At 34.5% G+C, this 27,691-nt stretch overlaps 1 protein-coding gene across 1 annotated transcript in view; it reads left to right on the forward strand.

Annotated features, from left to right (window-relative positions):
* The window catches only part of RAB18 (RAB18, member RAS oncogene family), a 61,490-nt gene extending 33,933 nt beyond the window's left edge, over positions 1-27,557 (forward strand). The window contains exons 4-7 of the mRNA XM_074193046.1: positions 2,014-2,086; positions 3,571-3,689; positions 3,762-3,828; positions 4,833-27,557. Of these exons, the coding sequence (XP_074049147.1) occupies positions 2,014-2,086; positions 3,571-3,689; positions 3,762-3,828; positions 4,833-5,005 (432 nt within the window). The 3' untranslated portion in view covers positions 5,006-27,557. The remainder of the gene's footprint in view (positions 1-2,013; positions 2,087-3,570; positions 3,690-3,761; positions 3,829-4,832) is intronic.
* The last annotated feature ends 134 nt before the right edge of the window (positions 27,558-27,691 follow it).

Here is a 27,691-nt window from a genome sequence, read left to right on the forward strand (position 1 = left end):
CTTGAACAAATTAGAGTAATTATTTGGGGACAATGTAGAAAGCTTTTATACAAACATAAAAGCAAAATTTATAAATTAGCATTTTAGGGAAAGTGTGGTAAGTATATTAGAAAAAACTTGACATTTATGTGTACCAAGGAGCTGATTCAATGCAAGATTTTTTTTTTTTTTTTTTTTTTTTTTTTTTTTTTTTTTTAGGATTTTGCAAGGCAAATGGGGTTAAGTGGCTTGCCCAAGGCCACACAGCTAGGTAATTATTAAGTGTCTGAGACTGTTTTTGAACCCAGGTACTCCTGACTCCAAGGCTGGTGCTTTATCCACTGCGCCACCTAGCCGCCCCCACTGCGCCACCTAGCCGCCCCCACTGCGCCACCTAGCCGCCCCTCAATGCAAGATTAACATCTCCTCCCCACTGGTAAATGATTGAGACAATTTATTTTTTAAAAAAAAGATTACAAATCGGGAACAATTTTGGGCTGTCTGCAAAGGAGAGTGCCATCTGTATCCAGATAAGGAGATGTGGAGTTTGAACAAAGTACAAGGACTATTCCCTTTAATTTAGGAAAAAAACAGATATCTTATTGTCTGATCTTGTTACCTCTTAGACTTCTTGTCTCTTCTTTAAGGATATGATTTCTCTCATCATACCCAATTTGGATCAAGGTACAACATGGAAACAAAGTAAAGACTGACAGATTGCTTTCTGTGGGGGGAGAGAAGTAAGATGGGGGGGGAATTGTAAAACTCAAATAAATTTTAAAAAAAGATTACAAAAAGAGACAATGTTCATCCTCTCTTTTAAAAAAGAAGCATCTTAAAAATCGTCTGAGATCTCAACAGAAACACTTCTGACTGACCAGAGAACCTAGGTTCAAATTTTACTTCTAATACTTTTTATCTTTGTTACCTGGATAAAGTTACTCTGATCCCTGAGCCTCAGTTTTCTTCTCTGTAAAATGAGAGGGTGGGGTGAAATGATCTTGAAATTCCCTTCAAGCTCTGATGAAAAATAATAAAATTCTGTCCTTTAAGTAAAAAAGATATGCTTGTGCATTCCTTAGTTTCTACTTATATATTACAACTTAGTGAAATCTTTAGATCAGTCTGATAGAATATTACCAAAAAAACCATACCCTTTGGACTCAATAAATCCTGCCATCGGAATTATTGTAGAAGTGGAAAAGAGAAAAGTATAAAAACATATTTAAAGTACAATCACTTATAATAGTGAAAATTATCAATAGCCTAAATGTCTAAGCTTAGGGTTGGCTAAAAACTGTAGAATATCAATATAACAGTAGTTTAATCAGTATAATATAATGGTAGTTTATCAGGAGTATAATAAAGTTAAAAAATAGAAGCATAAAGAAATAAAAAAAATGTGAAATATTCCAGAATAAAAAGATAACCAGAAGAACGGGATGATTATAACCAGAAGAATGGGAGAGTAAACAGGAATAATTGATATTTTTATATTAAAGTTTATTTTTTAAAATATAAATAGTTTTAAATGTATAATCAACTTTTAAAATACTCATATGGCATGCTTATAATTCCCTCTAAATGACTGTTTCATAATAAAATTTTAAAATAAAATATTTGTTCCTTTTCTCTAGAGAGATCTGTTTAATCTTAGTTCATTTTATATTTAGTGAAAATTTTCAGTTGTAACATTTCATAACAATGTTATTATAGGAGATGATGTTTAGGAGTATATTGAAAAACAGGCTATTTTGACTTTGTACCACTTAATTTAACGGATTTGGAAAAATCTATTGTTTTATATGGTATAGTGGAGAAAGTACTTTTTTTTTTTTGTGGAGTCATAGACCTAGGATTTAAATCTCAACTCTGATGCTGCTTACTATTGTGTAACCCTGAGCAAGTGATTTAACCTCCTTAGCTCTCAGTTCTCATCTGTAAAATGAGTAGGTTGAGCTGAGTAGCTTATAAGGGTTGAGCCTAGAAGTCATGAAATGGGTATGTTTATTTAATTCTGATTTTCCTTTCTAGGATACAGCAGGTCAGGAGCGCTTCAGAACACTGACACCTAGTTATTACAGAGGTGCACAAGGTGTTATATTAGGTAACCATTTTAATTCATTGTGCTCTGTAAACATCTGGGGATGTGGGTTTTTGTTGGAATTTAGTACTTTTGGAAAATCTTGTTTTTTAAACCTTGTATTTTTCTTTAATTTTGAAGTATTTATTCATCTTGAGAACTAGATAGTGACTACTCTTCAGCCATCTTTCCCTCAAAAGATAAAATCCAGGCTATTTTACTTGTTTGGTTAGTACAGTATATTAATGAAGACAAGATGTCAGGTCAGGTATTAGATTAGGCAGAGAGAAATTTGGGGGTCTTTGGCCAGTAGTTACTCAGTCCATTTCTTTGGTCACAAGGTTGATGAGTAGAAAGAATGAGTGTATGACTCAGCATAAACCATTTACCACTTATAGAAAAACTACTGATCCTTATGCAAAAGGCATCATTTTTATTGACAACAATTCTTTTGCAATATACATCATGTTATAGTAATCCATGTCCAACTCTAATTATCCTTGATTTCTCTTTACCCTTCTTCACTTCAAACATTCCAGACTCCTAAATCATAATGACCCATGAAGAACAATATACACTAAAAGACCTAGGAGTTTGTAAGAGAAAAGGAAGGGTGAAAGTCCCTGGATGAAACTACTTTCTTCCCCTTGTACGTTAAAGATACTTAATTTGCTCAGTAGATTACTGCCCTTTGCCAGATTGAAACTGTAATTCCTAGCAGTGTGTTTAAAAATTTCAGTATAGGATACTTAAATATGCAAATGAAAATTTATCTTGCAAGATTTGTACTATAGTTGTATAAAGTGGTTTTTGTAAAATTTCAATGAAGACTATATTGTTCTTAACATTTGTGAGGCTTTAATTTCATTTTTGTTCATCAGAAAAATAATTTCTAACATTTTCAACATCATTTCTTTAATCAGTCTTTCTAAGTTTCTGTTGACCTGTAAATAAATAGGAATGCTATGAACACTATATGACTATATTTTCATGTATTATTATTAGGAAAAGTAAGATGAAGAGTAAAAAGAACATGATCGAAGGACAGAATAAGGAACATAAATTTGGTCATATAGGACATATTTTCCTTGAAATGTAATAATTGGAGATCTGGGAGAAAACTGACTAGCAGGTTAATGGAAGGTTAAATTAATTTGAAATCTCTTAGTATTTTATTAAGGCTTTACATCTAAACATGGTTTGACTTAAGCTCAAATCTACAAACAAGTTAAAAGTAATGCTTCTAAATATAGATCATACAACTCATATTACTGTGGTTAGAAGCAATTATTATTTTTCCATCAAATGTAATGTATTATCAAGATTCTGGCTTTTATATCCATTAAAGGTGAATTTTATTACATTTTCATCTGGATAAAGTAGATAATAGTAACCCCAGCTAAAGATAAGTGAATTTTTTAAGAAATGTGAACTATTACAAATTTTAACATTTAAAAATTCTTTTCTCCCTTTTAATGTGTCTTTCGTGGGTCTTGAACCTGTTTCAGTTTATGATGTCACAAGAAGAGATACTTTTGTTAAGCTGGATAATTGGTTGAACGAATTGGAAACATACTGCACTAGAAATGACATAGTAAAAATGCTAGTTGGCAACAAAATTGATAAGGTAAGAAGGCAGAAAAATTGACTGTTTAGCCCTATGTTATAGAACTTTTACTAATACATATTTTTCTTATAGGAAAACCGTGAAGTTGATAGGAATGAAGGACTGAAATTTGCACGAAAGCATTCCATGTTGTTTATAGGTAGGTTTATAAAGTTGTATGTTTTAACTAGGACCCAAGAAATAATTATAACAGTTTCTTCTCATTCAAGTAATGGAGTCAGGAACACTAGGAATTTGAATACTAATATTCATTTTGCTGGTGATTGTTTAATCACCATAATGTCAAGATAAAATGAGGTAGTAGATGTGAAAAACTTTGAACCTCAAGACATTACATAAATATTAGTGATACTGTATCTTAATATTTGAGCTTCTTGTATCAGACTACTTGAAATTTCTTAATACGAAGTAGCATGTTAAGTGTCATTAGTTAAATATAGGCATTTAATTCTTTCAAATATTTGAATCAGAATTCCAGTGATTGACAGAAAATTCCTAGGATTTTATTTCCTGAATTAACTTCTGATTTTGCCAGTTTTTGTGTTTAAATCACCTTTAATTTTACATACTAAATTGTGTGAATTTTTTTATTTTGTTAAATTCTAGTACCTAGTTTATTTTTTTTTACTTAGCATTAAAACACCAAATGTAATATTAGATTACTTTTATATTCCTTTTGCACTATAATTGAAACCTTCTTATAAGGAAAGCTTGAATGAGTTTAAATGAACCAGCCACTATTAAATCATCTCTCTTAACTAAAACTACATATAATGAAAAACTCAAAGGCAAGTTATTTCTCTCTCTGCAATCAAGACTGTGTAATATCCAGGATTTCTTTTAGATTAGAATTCAGTATGAATTATTGACCATTAAGTATAATACAGCTTATGAACCTTGGCTGATATCAGTTATTTTTATGATCCAATTTTGAGAGGTGTGTCTGAAAAGATTAATGAGAGTCTACCTGTGGGAAATATTACTGGTGTGACAATAAGCCTTGGGAAGATGACTTAATACCAAAGTAATTTTCAACAAAATTTGGTAATACAGAAATAGAAAGTTGTATGTTACTTCCAAGGGCTTATTTTTCTTTTTTTTTTTTAAGAGAAATGAATATTATTTTTCCCCCCCATGTTTTAGAGGCTAGTGCAAAAACCTGTGATGGTGTACAGTGTGCCTTTGAAGAACTTGTGGAAAAGATCATTCAAACCCCTGGACTATGGGAAAGTGAGAACCAGAATAAAGGCGTAAGGCTGTCCCACAGGGAGGAGAGCCACGGAGGAGCTTGTGGAGGATATTGTTCTATGTTATAAACTCTGGGAAGGTCGAGCTTTGGCGTTTTTGATCAGATAGTGTCATCTTTCTGTATAGAAATTCCTTAACTGCTATTTTAGGGACCTTGCAGTTTGCACATATTTGTTTTGTATCATGGCGATGAACATTTATAAGAAAACACTCATCAGCTCTCCCAGGTAAAAATGTTTATGGTAAGCATGCACAAATTGCAACCTTCAGTCTTTTATGGAACATAAAATGGGTGTGCATTACAAAGTGCACTCGATTTTATGACCTACATTCATCATGTATTTTTTTTTATCCATCCAACAAATATCTGTTGTAAAACTGTCTGTCTGCATTTTGATCTCCTTTTAGTTAATTTTGTCTGATTATTGGTTTGCTTTGTAAAATTCCTGGAAATACTGGGAGTTAATAAGTGTAACAGATCTATTCCTGATGAATTCCTTTGCAGGTTTAACAGCATGTTCTTATGGCTTCTCTAGGAAGCTAATGTTACAGATTTCTTTTTTTTTAATTTTTTGGGGGGTATTTAGCAAAAACTCGACTCATTATGGCTAAAGCCAATTTATAGTCACCTGCATTTGTCTAATGATGCTAGCAGTGAAATAACACAATTGGGACCTACTTTTTAATTCACTTCAATGAATAGCTCAGTTGCTTAACTGGAGTTTTAATCCTGTGAGATATATATGTGTATATATATCTGTTAGAGTCAATGTACTTTTTGCACTGCAGATTTTATAATGCAGTGTCTGGCAGTGACAGTCAAGTTTTTTCCCCCCACTTTGTTTCCAGAGGGATATGAAATTAGTGTGTTCATTGTGACTTGTTCATATAGTACTTAGCACATTTTAAAACCAACACTTTTTCTTAAGTGTTGGTAGTGTTTGTCCAAGTATCTCAACTGTAGCTTGTTTAATGTTATGAAGCTATGTATCATATGATTGCTTTAAATAGCTGTTGATATTCTGAACCTTATTTCTATATGTTTGGGGGTCAGGGAGAAAAGCATGAAGTGACAGTTTGAGAAAAGGCATTCTATAGCTTCTGGATTCTGATGTGTGGGGAAATACTGTTGCAATGAAAATCTTAAATTTACTGTAACAAGTAGCAATGGTTTATCAAAACTAACTTGTACAGACTAATAAATCTTTTCCAAAGTATTCAGTTTTCTAACCTCTTGCTATGGTATACTTGTATATTTTTTATATAGATATAAGTTTATTTCATATTACTTTCTGCTATTTTATGCCAAAATAAAAGTTATTTCCCCTTTAAAATCAATTACCATAATAGATGACAGTAACTGGTATTCTTGTCTTTGAAATTTATTGTACATATGAATTTAGAGCTCTTGAACATTTTATATAGTTCAACATCATAATGGGTGTATTTTTTTAAAGAGTAGATTTCACTACCACCTGGTCTCTCAGATGCATTCTCTTTACCTAAAACGTCACATTCTTCTTTGTTTACATATGCCAGAGAGCATTATTTATACTGGGTGGGTTTTTAACTGAATATTGTATCTATCATTAATGTTGGCAGACGGTAGATCCAGATGTGTACTTCTAATTTGTTCATGTTCCATTAAAACTTTAGTTCTAAGTATTACTGCATTTTTTATATAGTACATGTGTTGACATGATTTTTTTTATTTCTTCTTGCTCCTTTAAGAACTGTAACTACAATCTTTTTGTAGACTTGGTTTTTGTCCTAATTGGCAGAATTTAGCAGATGCATATTATTTACTAATGGCATCATATAACTTTTATAAGCTGTTTATTTTAAAGACCATTTATATTGTAACCTTTTCCAATTTAAAAAAAAATAAATAATTCATAGCCTGCTTTTCCCCAATGTACTGGTGCAGGTTATGTACATTTTCCTATTTCCAAATATCAGATAATGTCAGTGATTTTGATTATAGTGATGAACTTTTTCTGAGTTACAGTGTTTTGCTTTTAACATAATTTAATATTTAGGAATCCATTTTTCTGATCACTTTGACAAATTGTTTAAACTAAGAATTTAGTATCTCACTATTCTTAGAATCATATTTACAGTATCCCCATCTTTAGCATCAAAAGCATTTATTAAAATACAATCTTTTAATATCAAAAGGAGATGTTGTCTAGGATCACTCATGGATATAGTCAAAAGAAAACCTCTGTGTTGATATTTTTATATCACATATTAAGACTTTGCATTGAGTTTCAGATTGAAGGTTTAGGATTAAGTATTTAACTATTTTCAAATCTAAGTGTCCTTTTTTCAAAACTACAGGTATTAGTTTAAATTGCATGAATGCACAGTGCCAAAAAAAACCCCAAAACTTAAGTATAATCTTGTATCCATACTGGATTGGTTTCTTTTTTTTTTCCCAAGGCAGTGGGGTTAAGTGGCTTGCCCAGGGCCATACAACTAGGTAATTATGAAGTGTCTGAGGCTGGATTTAAACTCAGGTATTCCTGACTTCAAGGCCAGTGCTCTATCCACTATGCCACCTAGCCACCCATGGATTGGTTTCTTAATCACACTGAGATTACTTTATGTAGAAGTTTAATAAAAAATTAAGGGTACATTCATAGTATCTTGGTTTACAGCACAATGAATCTATAATGAAGTAGTTGAAGAAATAATTCCTGTACACTGATAGATTATAAGTTGACTGTTGGGTTACTTATATGAGTATTTACTAATTGTTATTGATACATATAATAAATGAATAATAATTATAATGGAATGAAGTAATATTACTCTTCATATATGAGGCTATCATTAGGATAAGCTACCTCTGTGCTAAAATGTTCTGGCATGCTTGCTAATGAAGATAATTTATCCTTGATTAGTGTCTGGTACAAATATTATTTCAAGTCTATCTGAGCTGGTTGGCCTAAGGATCAAGCTCTTCACCTCATGGAAAGGCCCTTGGAGGTCATCTCTTCCCATTTTCTCCTTTTAGAGGTAAAGAAAGAAGTCCAAAGAAGATTGGACTTTTTTGGCAAAGCCAATAGGGTTAAGTAGCTTGCTCAAGGTCACACAACTAAGTAAATATTAAGTTTCTGGGCTGGATTTGAACTCGGGTCTCCGTGATTCCAGGGCCAGTGCTCTAGTCACTGTGATACCTAACTGCTCCCAAGAAGATTGTGACTCATACACAGTTACAGAGCTGGGAGAAACAGCCAATTTGGTTTTCTCATGTCATTACTCTTTCCCATCAGGCCATAAGAAGTGACTTCACTGGCATCCAAGATAATTTGGCATCAAAAGCAAGAAAAAGCAGATGGAAGTTGGGAAGTTTTAATAAATTTTTTGTTCTTCTAATGAATCTTTCCTATAGAAAAGTTGAAGTGGGAAGAGAATTATTGGAAATTAATTCAAAGTATTAGGTCTTGGAAAGGTACTTGAAGGTCCCAGCCAAATCTAAAAAATGGATAAGGGATTTATAGCTTTTTAAAAAATACTTTATTTGAGTTTTGCAATTTTTCTCCCAAACTTACTTCCCTCCTCCCACTCTATAGCTTTTTATAGTTATCTGAAATTGTGGCTTCTCTCACCAAAGATGAGGATGAGATGGCAGTCCTGCAAAAAGAAAGTGATGGGGCATTTAGGTTGTGCTGTGGATAAAACACTGCCGGTGGAGTCAGGAGGACCTCAGTTCAAATCTGGCCTCAGACACTAGCTGGGTGACTTTAGGCAAGTCACTTAACCCTAAGTAACTCCAAAGGAAAAAGGAAGTGGGGAGGGGTAGAGGAGAAAAATGTTTTCCTCTAAGGGTCATTGAGATCAAAAGTAAAAGATCCTAATTGGAGTTCAAGTATAGTTCTTGGAGAGTTGTACCCTAATTGATCAATAGCTTAAAGACAAAATGAAACCTCCTTAGTAACCAAGAACCTAGGAAGGTGGCATGAGTTTCATAAAAATGAATGCCGATAGGACATTTTTGATCTATGACCTTGGCTATAGTTTTGGAATGTAGATGGAGCTGACAGGATAGGACTGTAAGTAGGGAGGGTGCCAATAAAGAATTATTTGTATGTGTGTATTTTTCACGTGTCCATATATTTTGTCAGTTTGAATTTGATGGATGAAAAGAGGCAGGGTAGAATTTGAATTCAGAAAATCCATTTCATTTGCACTTTATCCAAAAGGTAATGTTAATCTCCTTTATAATTACATATAAGAGTAGAAGGTTCTTTCCAACCTTTGATGATATTTCTGTGACTTACCTAGAGTCCATTGTGGTGATTCATTATATAGCAGTTTTGATACCCTCAAAACACTTTTTTTTTCAGGATAGCCCAGTGAATTCATTATTCCTATTTTACATAGAAAATGCAAGATCCAACTCCTGTCTGTGTGTAGTCACATTGACTTTAAAAGATATGGAAAAGCAAGGTTGAAAACACCTTACTTAAAAATGCAATAAAACAAGTCTATTTGTGATCTTTCTAAAAACTCAGTTTCCAGTGAGACCTCTGGTTTATACACTAGACCAGTGTTCAGTTCTTTTTGGACTTCTATTATCCTTAGAAACTGAATCAGATAAGCCAGTACTACTAGGATTCCATGTTTGTTCCATCTCTCTAGACTAAATCAAGTAATCTGAAAAATGAGATCTTTGTATAAGACGCATAGCACAATAAAGTATACACACATACAGTGGGGACACAGATAAGTCCTTGCTGACTTGATAACCCATGGGTAGGCATGTGCTAGATTGTTGTGATGTTCTCAGTCCATTTGACATTTATATATTTCCCCTCATTTTTTGCTCTTTACTAATGTGAATTAAACTATAGAACCATGACATTGGTAAAGTACATAATTTCTCCTCCTGTATTTGATAATAGGAAGGTTCTGGAATGGTATAGAAGAAAATTGAACTCACATTGATTTTTTGATCTTCCACTTGGAATAATCACAGGATGGCTAACTTTAATTGGAACATGAAATATCAAGACTGAATAAGACAGATTTACTCTGACATTAGTAGGTTTGGTATAGATGACGAAAGAAAACATAATTCACTTTTAGGAGATAGATTTACCCAAAGTAGTTTCACATGCATCTGAAAAACATGTCAAACTCATTTGCAGTTGAGATTAACGAATGCCCTTTCTCTGGCCAAGCATCTCAAGTTTGGAAAGTAGTGCTATACTATACTTAGAGCTTTGTGGGTGGCTCCTGTGCATCAAACTAAGACACTGAGCAGAGGAACACATTGCCATGGATTGCCAGTTAGAGATAGAGGCTTCCTGGCAGTGACCTCATCACTCAGATTATGTGCCAACCCATCTCCCCTGTTGGAGCCACAGCTTCTCCCAAAATTTCAGGGAATGTGGGGAGGACAAAAAAATTGAGAAGAGTAACTTTATTCAAACAATGAGCATGTTGCAATCAGGTTGGGCGTGGGAGGTCAGAAGTACTGTTGATATTGAACTAGTTTGTCTCTAAAAGGTCTGGTTTGCTACTAAGTTTGTAGCACACCCCAGAACCCTGCATTTGGTGTTAGTAAATGAGATTTCATTAGGCTGAGCTGTAGTTTGAGGTCCTAACCACATTATGCGTTTTCTTGAAGTAAGTGTTTTGGGAGATATGTTTTGAGAGTGAAGATGCTTGCTAAGGAACCTTGTAAAACCTACTATTGCTTTTGGATTAATGGCCACAAAATTGTTTTGAATGTTTCAAAAAAAAAAGTGGAACTCAGAATTGCTTTAGAAAAAAAAAATCACAGAAACTCAGAAAACTTTTAAAATATTTTTTTTAAATGTCTCCTTAAGAACCACTTTTTTTTTAAAGGGCAAAGATTTAAAACATGACTGCAAAATTACTTTGGGACTTTTTCATCTTTCCATGTGGTGGCAGCAACTCTTTAGTAACCTGGGAACCCAGACTCCTGGCCTTTTGGGAGAGCAGAATGAAAAGAGAACTCTCCTAACTCATACAGACTGTACTTTCGCCAGCCTCTGCTCCCTTGTCACCTATTTCCTTGGAATCTTTCTTGGCAAGAGATGAGCAGGGTAATACCTTTTTTATTTCATCTAAATCTTTCTGTTGTTCTGAACTGATTGGCTGATGCTGATGTCAATAAGGAGACCTCACAACAGCCTTCAGCATCCAATTACAGTTCAACATTCACAGTGGTTGATTGTGTTGAGTGTGGGAAAAATGAAAACAATTGATCCTGTATTTTGGGGAAGGGGATGCTTTCTTTTCCGTGGTTATAACTTTTTTATAAAGGTTTTTTTGGGGGATAGGGGAGTGAGTAGTAGTGATACAGAGTAATAGAAGGGCCTATAGCACTTTTAAAAACTGAATTTGAGGAAGCATTTTTTCAATCAAAATTTTTCATTCCCTCTTCCCCCTTTGAAGGGTGTTTGGGGGCTTAGAAATTTAGATTGCAGGCAGAGATTTTTTCTTTTCTGGGGATGGGAAGAGAAAAGGATTGCTGTTTTCTGGAAACAGTTAAAATAAAGGATTCCAAATTGCATTTCATTTTCCACTAAACTTTAAAAGCTAAATTGGTCAGTGATTTTGATTCCTGGATATTGAATGCATTTTAATTCTAACAGACTCTTTTCTCCAAATGTTTCACATTAGATGACAATTCTGTTATTGTGTTCTTCATCAGAGTCTGGCTCTGCCATCCTTAACTATGTCCTTAGTCAGAAGGCATGATATTGCCCAACAATGACACCACGTCTGGACCTAGTGTTGATGGATGTGAACTATGCCAGTAAATACATGGTGTATTGAACAGATGTTCTTCGAAGGAGCAAATTCACTGATAACTGAGACTTTGGCATATTGACTAAAAGTCTGTTTCTTCTACTGTTTAACTAACCTTGGGCAAATCAACTAACATCTCTAGCTCTTGATTTCCCTATCTATAAAATAAGAATTGGTATAGATTTCTTTTTAGTTTAGTAGTCTGACCAGTTTTTTCCCTTTAAATCCTTATAAATTTTACTTTTAAAAACTAAATTCTACTATTACAAATTAATTTTCTTGCTATTAGAATTTGATAATGATGGCAGTTATGTTGGGTATGTGTGTGTGGGTGAATGTGACCCAAGAGCCGTTGGAGGCCTGGCCCTGCCACTTAATCTTTTAGCCCCAGTGACCTCATTTGTAAATGATGTAATACACTGCTTACTTCACAAGGTTATTGGTAGGAAAGGCTTTATCAGTTTTTAAAGTGTTATGTAAATGAATTGTAAAAATATTGCTTAAGACTTAAATCAGTCAAACTGTTTTGAGTGAGGGGGTTAATATTTACAATCAATGTTAAATAAGCTTGTAAGAAAGTCCAGGAATCAGAAGAGTGAATGTGGTGGAAAGCATTTGAGGTAAAGATCAGTGAAGGCAGAAGCAGGTCACTGGAATATTTTATAGGTGATCTGGATAGTTTGGGAAATAGATAAAAAAAAACCTAGCAAGAAGGCATGATATGGTATTGGTCAGTGATCTGTACATATACTAGAATCTTTGTCTTCCTCCCTCCAAAAGCAGAGTAGCTAATAACTTCTTGACTTGCCTCAATGATAATTTCATCCTTGGACCTTATTGAACAACAGTGAGGGATATAGACTGTTAGATGTGGAAATAACAGGAACTTATTTTCCATTCTCCCTTCAGCCTTCAGAATTTGTTTTCCTAGGCTGTCACCCTTAATCCAGTCTAATTGTTCTTTCTTCAAAATCTTAATCTTGAGTTAAATTATCTTTTACCCTAGAAATCCTTGCTTTTTTATTCTGTTGTCATTTATGCCTTTATAAGTGTCATACTATATGACTATTGATTGGGTGCTGCTGAATGCTCGTCAAGGAGGAAGTCATACTACCATCTTGAATGACCTACCACTAATTTATTATCTAATCTCGATTAGTGCTGGATCCTGGAGTCAGGATACCTGACTTCAGGATTTGAGTTCAAATCTAACTTTATTCCCCAACTGTGTGACCCTGGAAAAGTTACGCACCCTCTCTACCTCAGCTTCCTCATCTGTAAAATGAGAATAATTATAGCACTTAATTCCAGGGTTGTTGTGAGGTTCAAATGAGACAATATTTGTAAAGTGCCTTGCAAGGCTTAAAAGTGTTATGTAAATCACATTATTGTTATTTTTATTATTACTTTTGCCTGATCAATTCTTCCCATATTTGATCCAAATGTCTTCTGCCCCCAAATCATCTACACCATTTCTCCCTTTTAACATCAGTGAATTTTTACCTCACACATCATTGAAAAAAATTGAGTCATATCTTTCAAGCTCCCTCCTTTCCACACTTTTATACCTCACATCCTCTCATCCTCTTTCCTATCTGTTTCAACTCCAAGGATGAAGTTCCCAACACTAATTCCTCCACATATATTCTTAACCTTATCCCTTTCAGTCTCTCCCTATCCCTTCTCATTCTTTGCTACATACAAATATGCCCACATGTTCTCCATCTTTAAAAAGCTTCCACTTTGATTTCACTATTCCTTAGGCTGTCTCATTTCTTTACCTGTTAATACTGGGTTTAGGGATAGAGAAAGAGCACTCCTTTCTTCCCCCTTAATCACTTTCCACTCACTTCTCAAGTCTTTGCAGTCTGGCTTCTTTCTCCACTACTTAATTGAACTGCTTTCTTCAAGTTTACCATTGATGTTGTAAATATTAAATTCAATTTTCAGTCCTTATCCTTTACCTCTCTGCAGCATTTTCATACTCCTAAACACCTTTCTAATTATTAATAGCATACTTTTATCTATCCTGGATTTTCACGATAACATTCGATTGTAGTTCTCTTGTCTGTGAGATCAATCTTTAGTCTTTTTTGGGAGGATCATTATTCCATTTCTTTCTCGGTGACTCTATGTAGGACTCACTGAAGATGACTCCCAAATTTTTTCTTGAAATTCTTCTTGAACTTCTTGTTCATGTTCTCAGCTCTTTAATGGACATTTCTACCTTGTCCCTTTAAACTTAGCCCTTCCTAACTCTGCTTTTATCAAGAACTCTACCGATTTTGTTATTCAGGCTTCCAGTGTAGAAGTTATTCTCAATCTACGATCATTTCCCTCCCATATCAAATCAGTTCCCAAATCTTGCCTATTCCACCTCCACATTCCACATCTTTCCTCTAATCTCCACTTAGACAGGTACTACCTTAATTCAGGTTCTCTTAATCTCTCATCTTGAAAGACAAGAAAGCAATAACTTTCTAATTGATCTAGTTTCCATTCTTTAATTCATCCTTTACATAATTGTCAAAGTGATTCTTCTAAAGCACAGGTCTGATGTCACTCCTTTGCTCAAATTTCAATAGTTAGTAAGCAAAATTTTCATTTTGCAGATGATATGATTTAACCTGGAGAACCCTAGAGAGATAAAAAAAAAATTGAAACTATAGCTTCAGCAAAATAGCAGGATATAAAATAAACCCACATGAATCATAAGCCTGTTTGTTATCAACAAAACTTAGTTGGAAGAGATAGAAGAGTCCATCCAAAATAAACAATTTATAAAATAGGAATTATAGATGCAGCTTCAAAACACTATAGAAATATTAACATAAATGGAAAGTATTAATTGCTCGTGTTGAACCATGCTTACTACCTAAATTATTCTATGATAAGGACCTAGATGGCACCATGGATAGGATACTGGGCATGGAGTCAGAAAGACCTGAATTCAAATCCAGACCCAGATCCCTAAGTTGTATGACCCAGGACAACTCACTATCTCTGTTCTTCAGTTTATTTATTTGTAAAATGGGGATAATAACCACATTTCCCTCCCAGAGTTGTTTGAGAATCAATGAGATATTTGTTAAGTATAACTAAAAGAAAATTTAAAACACTTTATAAATGCTAGCCTTTATATTCATTATTGTTGAAATTGTGACTACCAAATTAATAAAATTACTTTAGAGAGCTAAGAAAAAACAATTCATCTATAGAAATCAAATAACTTGATTCTCATGGGAAATAATGAAAAAAAGTAGGAAGCAAGGAAGGTGGTAACTTATAGCAAGATCAGTAGACCATATTAGGTATTCAACATAGAGAAAAAAACGAATACAGTGGGGTAGAGTTAGGTAAAACTGAAAACTGGAGTAAGGATTCACTATTGACCTAAAATGGATGGAGGAACTAGAAACAGGCTGGCAGATATTAGATTTAGACCAACACCTTATACCATCTACAATACTTTACAAACAGATACATGACAAATAAAAAAAAAGATCACTTAAATTAGAGGAGGTGAAAACTTTTTATAGTTAGATAAAGGGGAGAAGTTCATGAACAGAGAAGGGGGAGTATCAAAGAAATGGACAATTTTAATTATTTAAAATGGAAAAATTTCCCAACAAAATATAGCTAAGATTAGAAGGGAAACAATAAAAAAAAAATTGCTGCATCTCTCTAGTAAAGGCCTGATGTTTAAGATATATAAGGAATTGATAAGTATGTTTAAATGATAACAATTTTCCAAAAGATAAGTGGTCAAAGGCTATGAACAGGCTGTTCTCAAATCCAAACAACTACCATTTAAAAACATATTCCATACCACTAACAGAAAAATGCACATTAAAACAATTTTGCAGTTTTCAAATATGACCAAAAGGGAAAATAACTAATGTTAGAATGACTGGGAATACAGGCTCACTGGTCTCTTATAATTGACATATTTTGGTAAGACTGACCTGCTTGCTATCTCTACCTTTTTTATAGACTGTGCTACAATGTTTGAAATACTTTCCCTCACCTATGTCTCTTAGGATTCTTAGCTCCTTTTAAGGAGTTCAAATGCCATCTCCTAATTTCCCCATTGTATTATATTTATTTGTGTACACACACAAACACACACATGTCTCCATGTTTATATATATTTCCTCATTTTATAGATTTATAGATGAAAGAGATCTCAGGTTCTGTAGTTCAACTGCATTTACAAATGAGCTGAAGATGTTGGTGAATTAATGTGATGACTAAAATGGCAGGTATGACATATCTCACTTGCTACTAACTACACCCAGTTAACCGAAACTTGATAAATGTTTGTTGAAATTGACTGAAGGGGTCACTTCGACTTAGAACATTGTGATAGAGAAGTAGAAGTAAACCATGTCTGATTTGACATGTGCTGTAGATTATTGGAGAACAGATTTTAAAGGGTTCAGAGAATGGAGAGAGAGGATGCCATGGTCTAAAATTTTTATAGGTAAAGAAAACCCTGGAATGGATACAGAGTGCTTTTGGGGTTGAAATTATGAAGAAATAAACCATTTTAATCAGAAGGAAAGGGGGAACTTGTCTAAAGAGAAGTTGCCTATGTAAATACACAGGAAACTCTAACCCATTTAGATTTTTAGGGATTTTTTTTTGCAAGGCAATGGGGTTAAGTGGTTTGCCCAAGGCCACACAGCCAGGTAATTATCAAGTGTCTGAGGCTGGATTTGAACCCAGGTACTCCCAACTCCTGGGCTGGCACTCTATCCACTGCGGCCACCTAGCCACCCCCCATTTAGATTTTTAAAAAGAAGATGGAAACAAAGATAGGTAAGGTGGGATAAAAACAAAATTATGTCACCAGTCAAAAATATTTGTTAAGCATTACTACAGACTAGATTTTGTGCATGTGCTCAAAAGGTCATGAAGAGTAGAACATGACTGAAAGAACTGAACAACAATTAAAAGAATGAAGACACTAAAATTAAGAAAGGTTGGGCTAGTTTTCCATGTATAGAAGATAGAATTTTGGTTGGGACATGAAGGAAGCCATGAGGCAAGCTTGCGGGGAGCCAAAGAAAGTATCAGGAGCCAAGAGATAAGAGAGTCTTGTGTAGACGATAAAGACTAACTCTATTTCATTCTCATAAGGAACTCCCAAATGAGAAAACTCCCTCTTTCAAGGCAGGATAGCATCTTATCAGCAATTTACAGTCTTAGAGAGTTGTCTAGAAGTTACCTGCTCCAGAATCAAATAGCCAGAGGTAGGAATTGGACCTAAGGTCACACAGTGAAAATACAGTAAAAATATAAATTACGAATTTCATTCAGAATCACAGAATTTTAGAGTAGGAGGAGATTTATGTAGCTACTACTGTAACCCATGCTGGATAAAGAAATCACACCTAGTAAATCATCATCTGGCCTCTGTGTGAAGAGTTCCATTGAAGAGAACCTCATTCTTTCTTAAGGTAGTCCATTGTCCTTGGAGAGTTCATTTATAGGAAGTTTTTCCTGATGTCAAGCCTAAATTTTCAATTTTCACTCATTCCTCCAACCCTCTTTCACATGACATTCTTTTGTATACTTGAATACTTCATATCATACAGAGTTGGGTGGAAAACATGGTTCATTGGTTCCCAGCAATTTTTGTTCTGTGAACCCCTTTCAACAATAAAATGTGTTGTGAACTCCCCCCCCAACCAGGGTAGTTTTATATATTACTCTTAATCTTTCATATTTATTCTTTAAAGGGTTACAAAAACTACAATGATAACTTTTGCCTCAAAGCTCCAAATTAATATTTTATATTTTGTAATTAAAATCATAAAACAATTTTTCCTACCTATAGTGTTAATTATAGTATACAATTTTTTTTTAAGTTTTTGCAAGGCAATGGGGTTAAGTGGCTTGCCCAAGGCCACACAGCTAAATAATTACTAAGTGTTTGAGACCGATTTGAACCCAGGTACTCCTGACTCCAGGGCCAGTGCTTTATCCACTGCGCCACCTAGCCGCCCTTATAGCATACAATTCTAAAAAATAATTACACATTTTTTAAAACTTGAGACATTCTGGAAGAATTTTAAAAAGCAATCCCACTGGACTTCATATGCTTACTATTATCTTTATGACTCCATATGCAGTTTCTTTTTATAAATTTTTAAATGAAATATAGATCAGAAGATTTTTGATATAATAATCATATGTAAATTTAATTTTTATGTCACTGGCCCCATACCAGATAAATACAGTCTTAAATATGGTTCTGCACTGAGTTTATTTAAAACAAGAATAAAATGAAAATGCTCACACACAAATATGTAGAAGAAAATGGTAGGAGAATTTTTATAAGCTCTCTTGCTGAGAAAGGGAAATTCATTTTTGTTTTTAGTCAAAAATGTACATGGTTTCATTTTCAAATGTTCATTGTTCAAAATCCATTAATGTGTCAATTAAAATTTCTTTTTCATCCCATTGTTAATTCATCAGTCGGTAAAGTAAAAGACATAGCAGATGAATCAGGAGAGCACAGTCTAGTTCATTGGCAATTCCAAGTGCAATTTTTGCAAGGCAATGGGGTTAAGAGGCTTGCCCAAGACCACACAGGCAATTATCAAGTGTCTGAGGCCGAATTTGAACCCAGGTACTCCCAACTCATTGAGTGTCACTTCTAAAAATTTCATACATCTTTTTTCAATAACCTAATCCAAAGACAGTTCATTTTCAGGAATCATGTAATGTACTGCTTTCAACTGGGCAGTTCCAAACTTGTTTCTTTATCATACTTTTTTTTACTTTGTCCTAAACATTGAATGTGTTTGTATTTGCATCCCGTGATGATGTGTTGAGTTTGCTAATTTTTGAAAAATTTGAAAAGTTATTTCCTAAGTATACTAATTTTTGTAGTTATGCCGCATCTTCAGTATCTCTAAGTTCTGATGGATATGTAATAATTCTATTATGAGAGAGCTTAGAAGTCTTGTCTTACATGTTTACTGCCTATCTGCAAAAAATGCTAAAAAAAAGACAAAACCCTGAGAGTTAGTGGGTTTGGATTTTATAAAATTGATAATTTTTGTTATGGTGTCCTTTTGATGCCAAAACATTTCTGTGTATGCTACAGTGTGACTATATATATTTATGTTAATTTTCTTAGTATTCAAAACAATGATCCCAAATTTCTCATTCATCAATTTTGCTCCCTGTGTGTATATACCACAAGAGGAACAACTTGACCAATTTTCCTTCTAAGTGTGAATCAGTTGGATTAAAAATGCCTTTCTCAATTGCACATCATGTTAACTGATGACAAAATAGCATATCATCTTCCAAACCTTACCATCAAGTAGTTATCTTATAAATATAATTAAAGTTACTAGATTACAAACATCAGTTATCTAATTGAAAAGTACAAATATAACTTTTTAACCTCTTCTGTAATTGATTCAACATTATTGAATATATCATGTATCCAATGAGACATTGTATTGTAGAAATAAGCAGCTTCTCTTAAGTTTTCAATCATCTCCAGACACACTTGACATTGCTTTGACTTATGACAAAATTAAATATTCAGTATGAGTTTCTCCATATTTTTGAAATTGAATATACTTTGATTACTTTTCTACTTTCTTGCTCACAGAAATAAATATTATTTTCAGATGTTTTTTCTACCTAAAAAAATCAAGTTTATAAGCATAGTTTTCATGTTTTGATTGAAAATATGAAGACAAAAAAGAACGTGTTATGCTCCTATTTGTAAGACTTTTCCACAAATTCCATATCTCAGTTATAAATATTCATTATTTCCAAGAAATAACCAAATTCAATGAATTCTTCATATCTCCTTTTTTTGCAATATAGATATTTTGGACATTATATTTTGGAATTGTGACCTACCAAATAACTACGCCAATTTCCTAATAGCCATTGTGCTAGATGTGAATGAATATTGGGGTTTTTTTAGGTTTTTTGCAAGGCAAATGGGGTTAAGTGGCTTGCCCAAGGCCACACAGCTAGGCAATTACCAAGTGTCGGAGACCAGATTTGAACCCAGGTACTCCTGACTCCAGGGCTGGTGCTTTATCCACTGCACCACCTAGCCGTCCCCTGAATGAATATTTTGAGAATCCTTATTAGCATATCTTTCAGCATTCCTTTTTCATATATTTCCTGTTTTTATTTCATGATCCATTGGGCTGCTATAATTTTATAAGAAAGAATTTCTGCAAAATTTTCATTTTTATATTCAATACTTGTCAAATATATAATAATAATACCATTCTGATTGATACAAGTGACTTTTTTTCATAACAATAGGCAGGCATTTGTACTAGAAGAACACAAGCATGATTATGAAGCTAATGAGGTAAGTTTATAGGATAAAAGGGGAGTGAACAGAATGCAAATGAGAATATGCACTTGTGTCTGACTTAGTTGAGAAATGGTTTGCATTCTAATATCAAATGTTGGTGGTGGTTTGGAAACAATTGGATGACAAGGAAAATAATCTGTAACACAGGCAAGATTTACTGTTTTAAGGTTCCATTAAAGAATTTTTAACACTAATTCTGTGGCTTTTGTCTTTTCTTACCTGGCTCCACTTCTTTGGACTTCTCCATCATATCTCTAGGAACCTCATCATCCTGCAGGATCATATTAGCCCTGGTATTCACCACTTAGATTAAAGGGTGAAATGGAAAGCTCCTCCCAGAACATCCATTTTTCAAGTGGGTGTCCAGTTCATCTCTTATATTTCCATCTAACTCTTTGGAAGCTGCTATTCCATGACTCATAATCTCACTGGAAGAATATTGGTATTAAAAAAGATGGTCTTTTGTTTCATGGAGCAGCTTGAGATCATTTAAAGCATCAGGCAATTTCTCAAAGGAAATAACCTCTGTTATTTCCCTTTTTTTCTTCTAGTCTGTCTGTTGCAGTGCCTTTTAAAGATGTATATATTTATCAGTGCTATGAATGGTTTCTCTGCCCAACACTATGTCTCATACCCTGGATAATAAACATGCTTTGTCCACTTTTCTTTCCTGTGTGTGTAATCTGTATTAAATGCTTTTGATTGATTATGGATCACATTTAAGACATTCTATTGTGTTTTTTGTTTTGTTTTTAAAATTGAATTTCCCTGCCTCATCCAGGTTGGAAGTTCATCAACCACTAACAGAGTCTATCCCTCTTAGGACTGACAAAAGGATTTTATCCTGCTCCATTTCTGATATGGGCCAGTATTCCCATCTTTAGGTGACTTGCTGGCCCACAATTCTTGGGATTCACTGTTTTGGTGCTGGACTTAGTGCAAACATCCTATTTTTGATCTTCTATGCAGCTCAAAACTCCTGAGCATAAGCTTAGACTCCCAAATAACAGGTATTACAGGCATGTGCCTTCAGCCTCAGTAAGATTTTCAATGGTATACGGTTCAATAAAATGTAACCTGGAAAAAAGAATCATCTAGAGCATAAGAATCAAATGGAATTGGGAAATAGTTAACAAAATAAACAAAAATGCAATATTTAATTACATTAAAAATTTTTTTTTTATTTAAGGCAACGGAGTTAAGTGACTTGCCCATGGTCACATAGCTAGGCAATTATTAAGTGTCTGAGGCTGAATCTGAACTCAAGTGCTCCTGACTCCCAGGCTGATGCTCTATCGACTGTGCCACCTAGCTGCCCCTAATGATATTTTAAAACGGAAGTCAATGAGACACACAGGAATCCTTAGGACAGCATGAACACCTCTCACTTGCCCTTGACTTAGTTTTTGTTCCCTGTCATATAGAGGTACAATGAGGTGGGTTGCAAGATGTCCTGAAAGCATTCAAAATCTCAGGCCATCTTCAAATTCAAGTGCAGGCATTTATTTGGGGGATCATGCTCCCTAAGAGCAGGTTGGCCTCCCAAAAGGAAACAATTTACCCCAGGAAAAGTGTAGATATGAGATTATCAGGGATTGTAGAGAGATGAGGTTATTGAAGAAATTTAGATGGGGGGATAGTAGCTCAAATGACTCAGTTCTTTTAGGCTAATGCAGGGATTTATTGTTTTGTTGATGGTGTTTTTCTTGTGCTTGGGGGCAGGGATTTACTGCATTCTTGCCTGGGGGTAGGATACTTCACAGGTTCAATTGGATATAAGTAACTACAGGGTCATTAAATAAAATCATCCCTGTTTCATCTCTCAAAGAATGTTTTATTGTTTTAATACATATTAAACATCTTTAAATTCATTTAATACATGGTGAGAGACAGCACCTTGTACTAGTCAATAAATGAGCCCAAGGTCACACAGCTAGTTAAGTGTCAAGTATGTGAGATTTTAGCTCAAGTCCTGATTACAGGGTTGGGCCTCTATCCCCTGCACGACCTAGTTGCCCCAGTCCTGTCACTTCACCCTGACTGCCTTGCTTCTAAGGCCATCTCCAGCTGTCCTGATTCAAATCTGGCCACTCAAATCCAATCCATGTGCTTGTCATGCATGGCATCATCTCCCTGATGTCATGGTCTTGAGAAGTACAAAGGACAAACACCATCATCATGAAACAATAAGCACTGTAATTCTATGTACTCTGCATCTTTCAATCAATTATATGACCATAAAGAAGCAATCTGCCATAAAATACCATTTGGAAAAATCTGCCTGTTCTCATAATAAATATGCACATTATTTCCATAGAGAAATGAAAAGTCATATAATTGAGTAATAGTTTTCTCAATCATCATCTTTGATAAATTTCTTGATTTCCCTTCCCCCCCAGCTTTTGATATTTATCCCTCTTTCAAATAGCTTGAGAAGGGATTCCTTAATATTCTTTATATTCTTTCCCATGAACTTTCTCTGTATATATGTACTTAGTCTAGTCTAGCCCTGAATTCATATTTGACCATGGATATTTTCTGGTTGTGTGACTCTTAAGCAAGCCAGTTTACTTCAGTTTCCTAAATTATAAACTAGACATAATAATAACACCTCCTTTGCAGGTTCTTGTGAAGAACAAGTAATATTAGGAGAGTGCCTAACACAGCAGGCACTATATAAATATTCCCTTCCACTCTTCTATGCATTAAAAATATGTTTATATTGATGTTCTCTCCCAGTCCAGGTTGTTCATACCTGTGATTACAAAAATCTTTTTGCCTCTCTAGTCTTTTATTACCTTTCCATTTAAAAGGTAGCAAATGTGTTTGATCAGCTTTTGAAATCACTTGTTCCTGACTTTGATCAGAGGTGTGAAGTTAATTCTGTCTTATTAGCATTGTCTTATTTCACTCTATTCATTTGTTCAACCCTACCCATGTTTTGCTAAACATGTCAAATTTATAATTTATTATGGGAAAATATTTCATTACATTTATATTCCTCAATATGTTTAGCCGTAACCCAGTTGGAGATCATCTATTATGTTTCCAGTTCTTTGCTAAGTACAAAAGGTGCTGCTTAAATTTTTCTTGTACATAGAAGTCCTTTCCCTTTATCTTTGATAGCTGTGGGGGCATGAAATAGTAATAACATTAAGTTGTGCTTTAAATGTTATCTCATTTCTATCTTCACAGCAACCCAATTTTATTATTTTACAGTTGAGGAAACAGAGTCATACAGATGTCTAAATGCCTTGCTCAACATCACACAGCTACTATGTGTCTGAGGACATATTTGAACTCTGCTCTTCTGGAGTTCAGTCTCAGTGCTATCCACTGTTGAAATCTGATCTCAGACATTTGATACTTACTTCTGTGTAACCTAGGGTCAGTCACTTAACTCCATTGCAGAAGGAAGGAAGGAAAGAAAGACAGAAAGGGAGAAGAAGGAAGGGAGAGGGAGAGGGAGAGAGAAAGAGAGGAAGGGAGGGAGAAAGAATAGGAAGGAAGAAAGGGAAGGAAGGGAGGTCAAGCAAGGGATTTTAAATTTGATGCTATAAAAGATTAGGAAACTTTAGAGTTTCCTGAGGTAGGGAAGAAGACCACCAGTCAAAAGGTAGAGTTAGAATATGGAGCAACCTGTTAAAGGAACAAGAAATCTGTAGTTGAAAGACAATTGGATTTGTCCATTGAATTTTCTGTTTACATAATTTGTAATTTCTATAAATTTGTATGTACCTATATACTCTGGAACAAATAAAAATACACAATAGTACTTTTTTTTACACTACCATTGATGATAAAAGAATTTGTTAGGAAAGACTCTGTCATTTAAAAAAAAAATTTATCTGTTTATTGGCTTCTATCCAGTTTCAACCTGAAATACTTTCTGTATGATTTGAATTTCTTGCCAAGCTTTTCATAAACTTGGTTTTTTCACTGTTCTTTAATGCTTTATGAAGTGATATTATTCATAGTCTTTTACCATCCTCATCCATAAGACTTTATAAACTGGTGTTACCCTTGGCTGCCATACATCCCCACCTGGCAAGAAGGTTAAATATTTTCCAGCTAAGACTGTTTCTAGACTCTTTTGGCCTCCTTGTTGTGGTGCCTGCTCTAGGAAATGATGATAGCCTACATCAGTGGCAGTTCTAAGTACTCACACTTTGGCAGCAAATTGTATTTAAACCATTCAAGTTTGATTTTTTTCAATTTATACATCATATCTTCATTTTCATTATTTTAGTTTGGTATTGATTTTGATCTTTTCTCTAACAGTTTGATAGTGTGACTATACAGCAATTACTATATTTTGGCAATTATTCTAATTGCTTTTACAATAATCATCTCTTTTGATGCTCACAACAATCCTGGGATGTGGTTACTATTATTATCCCCATTTTACAGATGAGAAAACTGAGACACCACAGAACCCAAGTGACTTTACTAGGGTCACATAAGCCAGTAAATATCTGAGGATGGATTTGAACTTAAATCTTCCTGACTCTGACCTTGGCACTCTTTCCGCTACATCATAGTTTCATATTAGAAACCTTTATTTTCTGTTTTTTTAAATCAGTTTCATAGATGAGGAAACTGAACTTTTCATCTTCAAAAATATCCATAGGTTATTGCCAGTACCATATTGAAGCCTTTTAAATATGATCTCTCTGGAACCTGTGAGAATACAGAGTCTCCCTACCACTATCATGAAGCATCAGAACAGGATTTGTGAAAGTCACAAATAGCTGCTGTACAAAATAAGATATGATGCAGTAATTACCCATAGGAAGATAGAGTCTATATTTGGGAAAGTGAGCTTTATGTTGTTAGGATGTAGGAGGGCAACCAGATGGCACAATGGGTAAGCACCAACCTTGAAGTCAGGAGGACCTGAATTCAAATCCAGCCTCAGACACTGTTTAACTTTGGGCAAATCACTTAACCCTGACTGCCTCCCATTCAGGGTCATCTCCAGTCATCATTCATTTCTGTTCACTGGACTCAGATGACTCTGGAGGAGAAAAGGCTGGTGATTCAACATAGATCACCTTCAAATCCAATTTGTGTGGATGTCATGGCATCATCTCCCCTGATGTAGTGGTCTCCAAATGAAGGACAAACATTATCAAAAGGAATTAGTATGGAATAAAATGGTAAACTGGTTGGAATCAGATTGTGGAGAATGTTGAATGTGCAATAGAGTGATTTGAAATTTTCTTAGTAGATATTAGGGACCCATTTGATTATCTTTGAGCAGTAGTATAACAGAGAGAGTAAGGTAAATCTGGGAGTAATATAAACGATTGTTTGAATGGGGAAGAGAATAGAGGTGAGAATACTTAGGTGGTAGGGAGTTGTTGCTGTTGTCCTATCACATCCAATTCTTCATGACTCCTGGACCGCAACTCACCAGGCCCATTTATCCTTTCTCTCTAGAGAGAGAAGTCTGTCCAGGTTCATGTTCCTTGTTCCTATGACACTATTTATCCATCTCATCCTCCAATATCCCTCTTCCTTCTGCCTTCACTCTTTCCCAACCTTAGGACCTTTTCCAACAAGTCCCATCTTCTGGATATGTGATCAAATTTTAAAAAAATTTTATTTAAGACAATGCCCAAGGTCACACAATTAGGCAATTGACTGACTCCAGGACCAGTGCTCTTATCTACTGTGCCACCTAGCTGCGCCATTGTGACCCAAGCTTTTAAGCTTCAGCTTTCGACTTTCCAGTGAATAACCCAAATTAAGAAGAGCTGCGATTAAGTCCTGTCCTAGGCATACAGTACCTATATGACCATGGCAGCTTACTTTACCTGACTTTCATTTTCTTTATCAATAAAATATTACTCTATTGCTCAAGAATATTGTGAGGATGAAGGATCAAAGATTGATTGAGGATTGAAGATGTTATTGTTGTGGTTGCCACGTAGATAGTATAGTGGATAGAGTAAAGAGGGATAGAATTGAGAAGACTTATCTTCCTGAGCTCAAATCTGGCCTTAAATACTTATCAACTGTGTGACCCTGGGCAAGTCACTTAACCTCTTACTTGCCTCAGTTTTCTCATGTGTAAAATAAGCTGGAGAAGAAAATGGCAAAGCACTCCAGTACCTCTACCAAGAAAATCCCAGACAGGGTCACAGAGAGTCAAACACAACTGAAAACAACTAAAGAGCAACAGAAATTGTGAAAATCAGGGATAGCTTAGGTCAAACAGTCAAACAGCTCTTCACAGATGTCAGTTATCATTATAAAGATGATATACTTTGTTGTATATGATACAAGTCAAAGTCCTATTTCTTTTAGGTGCAACTGAGCTTCCTTCAACACTAGGAAATATGAGCCTGAGATCCTTTTATATAGCTTCTTCCCTTTTGTGAAGGTCAGTCAAACAGTAACCATTTAAGTCCTACTCTTCCCCAGGAATATCTTCCCATCCTGTGGACTCTGGGTCCTGCTGGTATTCTAGCAATCTCTGCTGTGTCATCCTTAGTGGTCAACCTAATTTTAAAAACATGTCTTTATTGTGAATTTTCTAGGACTTAGAATAATGTGATAGAGAACTGGATATAGAAGCTGTGTTCAATACAATGACCACTCATGATTCCAGAGGACTGATGATAAAACATGCTATCCATTAAGAGAAGTAATGGGTTCATGTTTTCATAGACAACCATTAGGAATTTTGTTTTGCTTAATCATACATATTTGTTGGAAGAAATTTGTTTTTCTTTTTTTCCTCCCAGCAGAGTGGGGAGTGGGAGAGAGAGAACATAGATTTATGTTAAAATTTAAGAATAGAGTTGGGAGCAGTGCTACAAATATAGAATATTGCATGCATTTCCAAATGAGATCCCTGAATTGTTAAATTTACCTTGTTGTTTTACTCTTTTACAAAGAGGCTGCTCAAACAGTAGGAGTGAGCTGTATATGTCTGTAATGTAAAAACAAAACATAGATAAAACTTTTTAAAAAATTTAAAAACTTGCCTAGAACATATACTGGTTTGTGGCTCGGGGCAAATCATTTAATCTTCTAGGATCAGTGGTATCAAACTCAAATGGAAATGGATCCTTGAGGCTCCATATTGACAATTTTAAAAAATTCTTATATTTTTAGTTTATTTTTAGTTTATTTATTTTTATGATTTGTATTTTTATTTATCTTCCTACATTGTGACTCTGGGTTTGACACTTCTGATCTGACAAAAGAGACGATGCTGGCTCTACTTTGGTGGAAGGCAACTTCTTCCTTAGGCCTTCCCTAGACTAACTAAATTACAGAGACAGGCTCATCCCATCCCTAGAGAACTACTCAGAAATCATCAGGGAACTTGTGAGTATAGTTCTTTTTAAAAATTAAAGACTGATTTTACTTTTTTTTAATAGAAAAAAAATTTGCTTTCTCTCAAAAACTGCTGCCCAACCTGTTTGCTCTTCTCAATCTAATAGCTCCCTGAGATAAATGAAGCAAGAATGCTAAAGAAGACTGCTTATAAAGCATGTCTCTCTAGGTTCTATAGATTCAATGTAATGTATATTCATAATATATATATATATATATATATATATATATATATAAAACATTTTTT

The sequence above is a fragment of the Macrotis lagotis genome, chromosome 7 (assembly GCF_037893015.1).
Source record: "Macrotis lagotis isolate mMagLag1 chromosome 7, bilby.v1.9.chrom.fasta, whole genome shotgun sequence".
Taxonomy (NCBI): domain Eukaryota; kingdom Metazoa; phylum Chordata; class Mammalia; order Peramelemorphia; family Peramelidae; genus Macrotis; species Macrotis lagotis.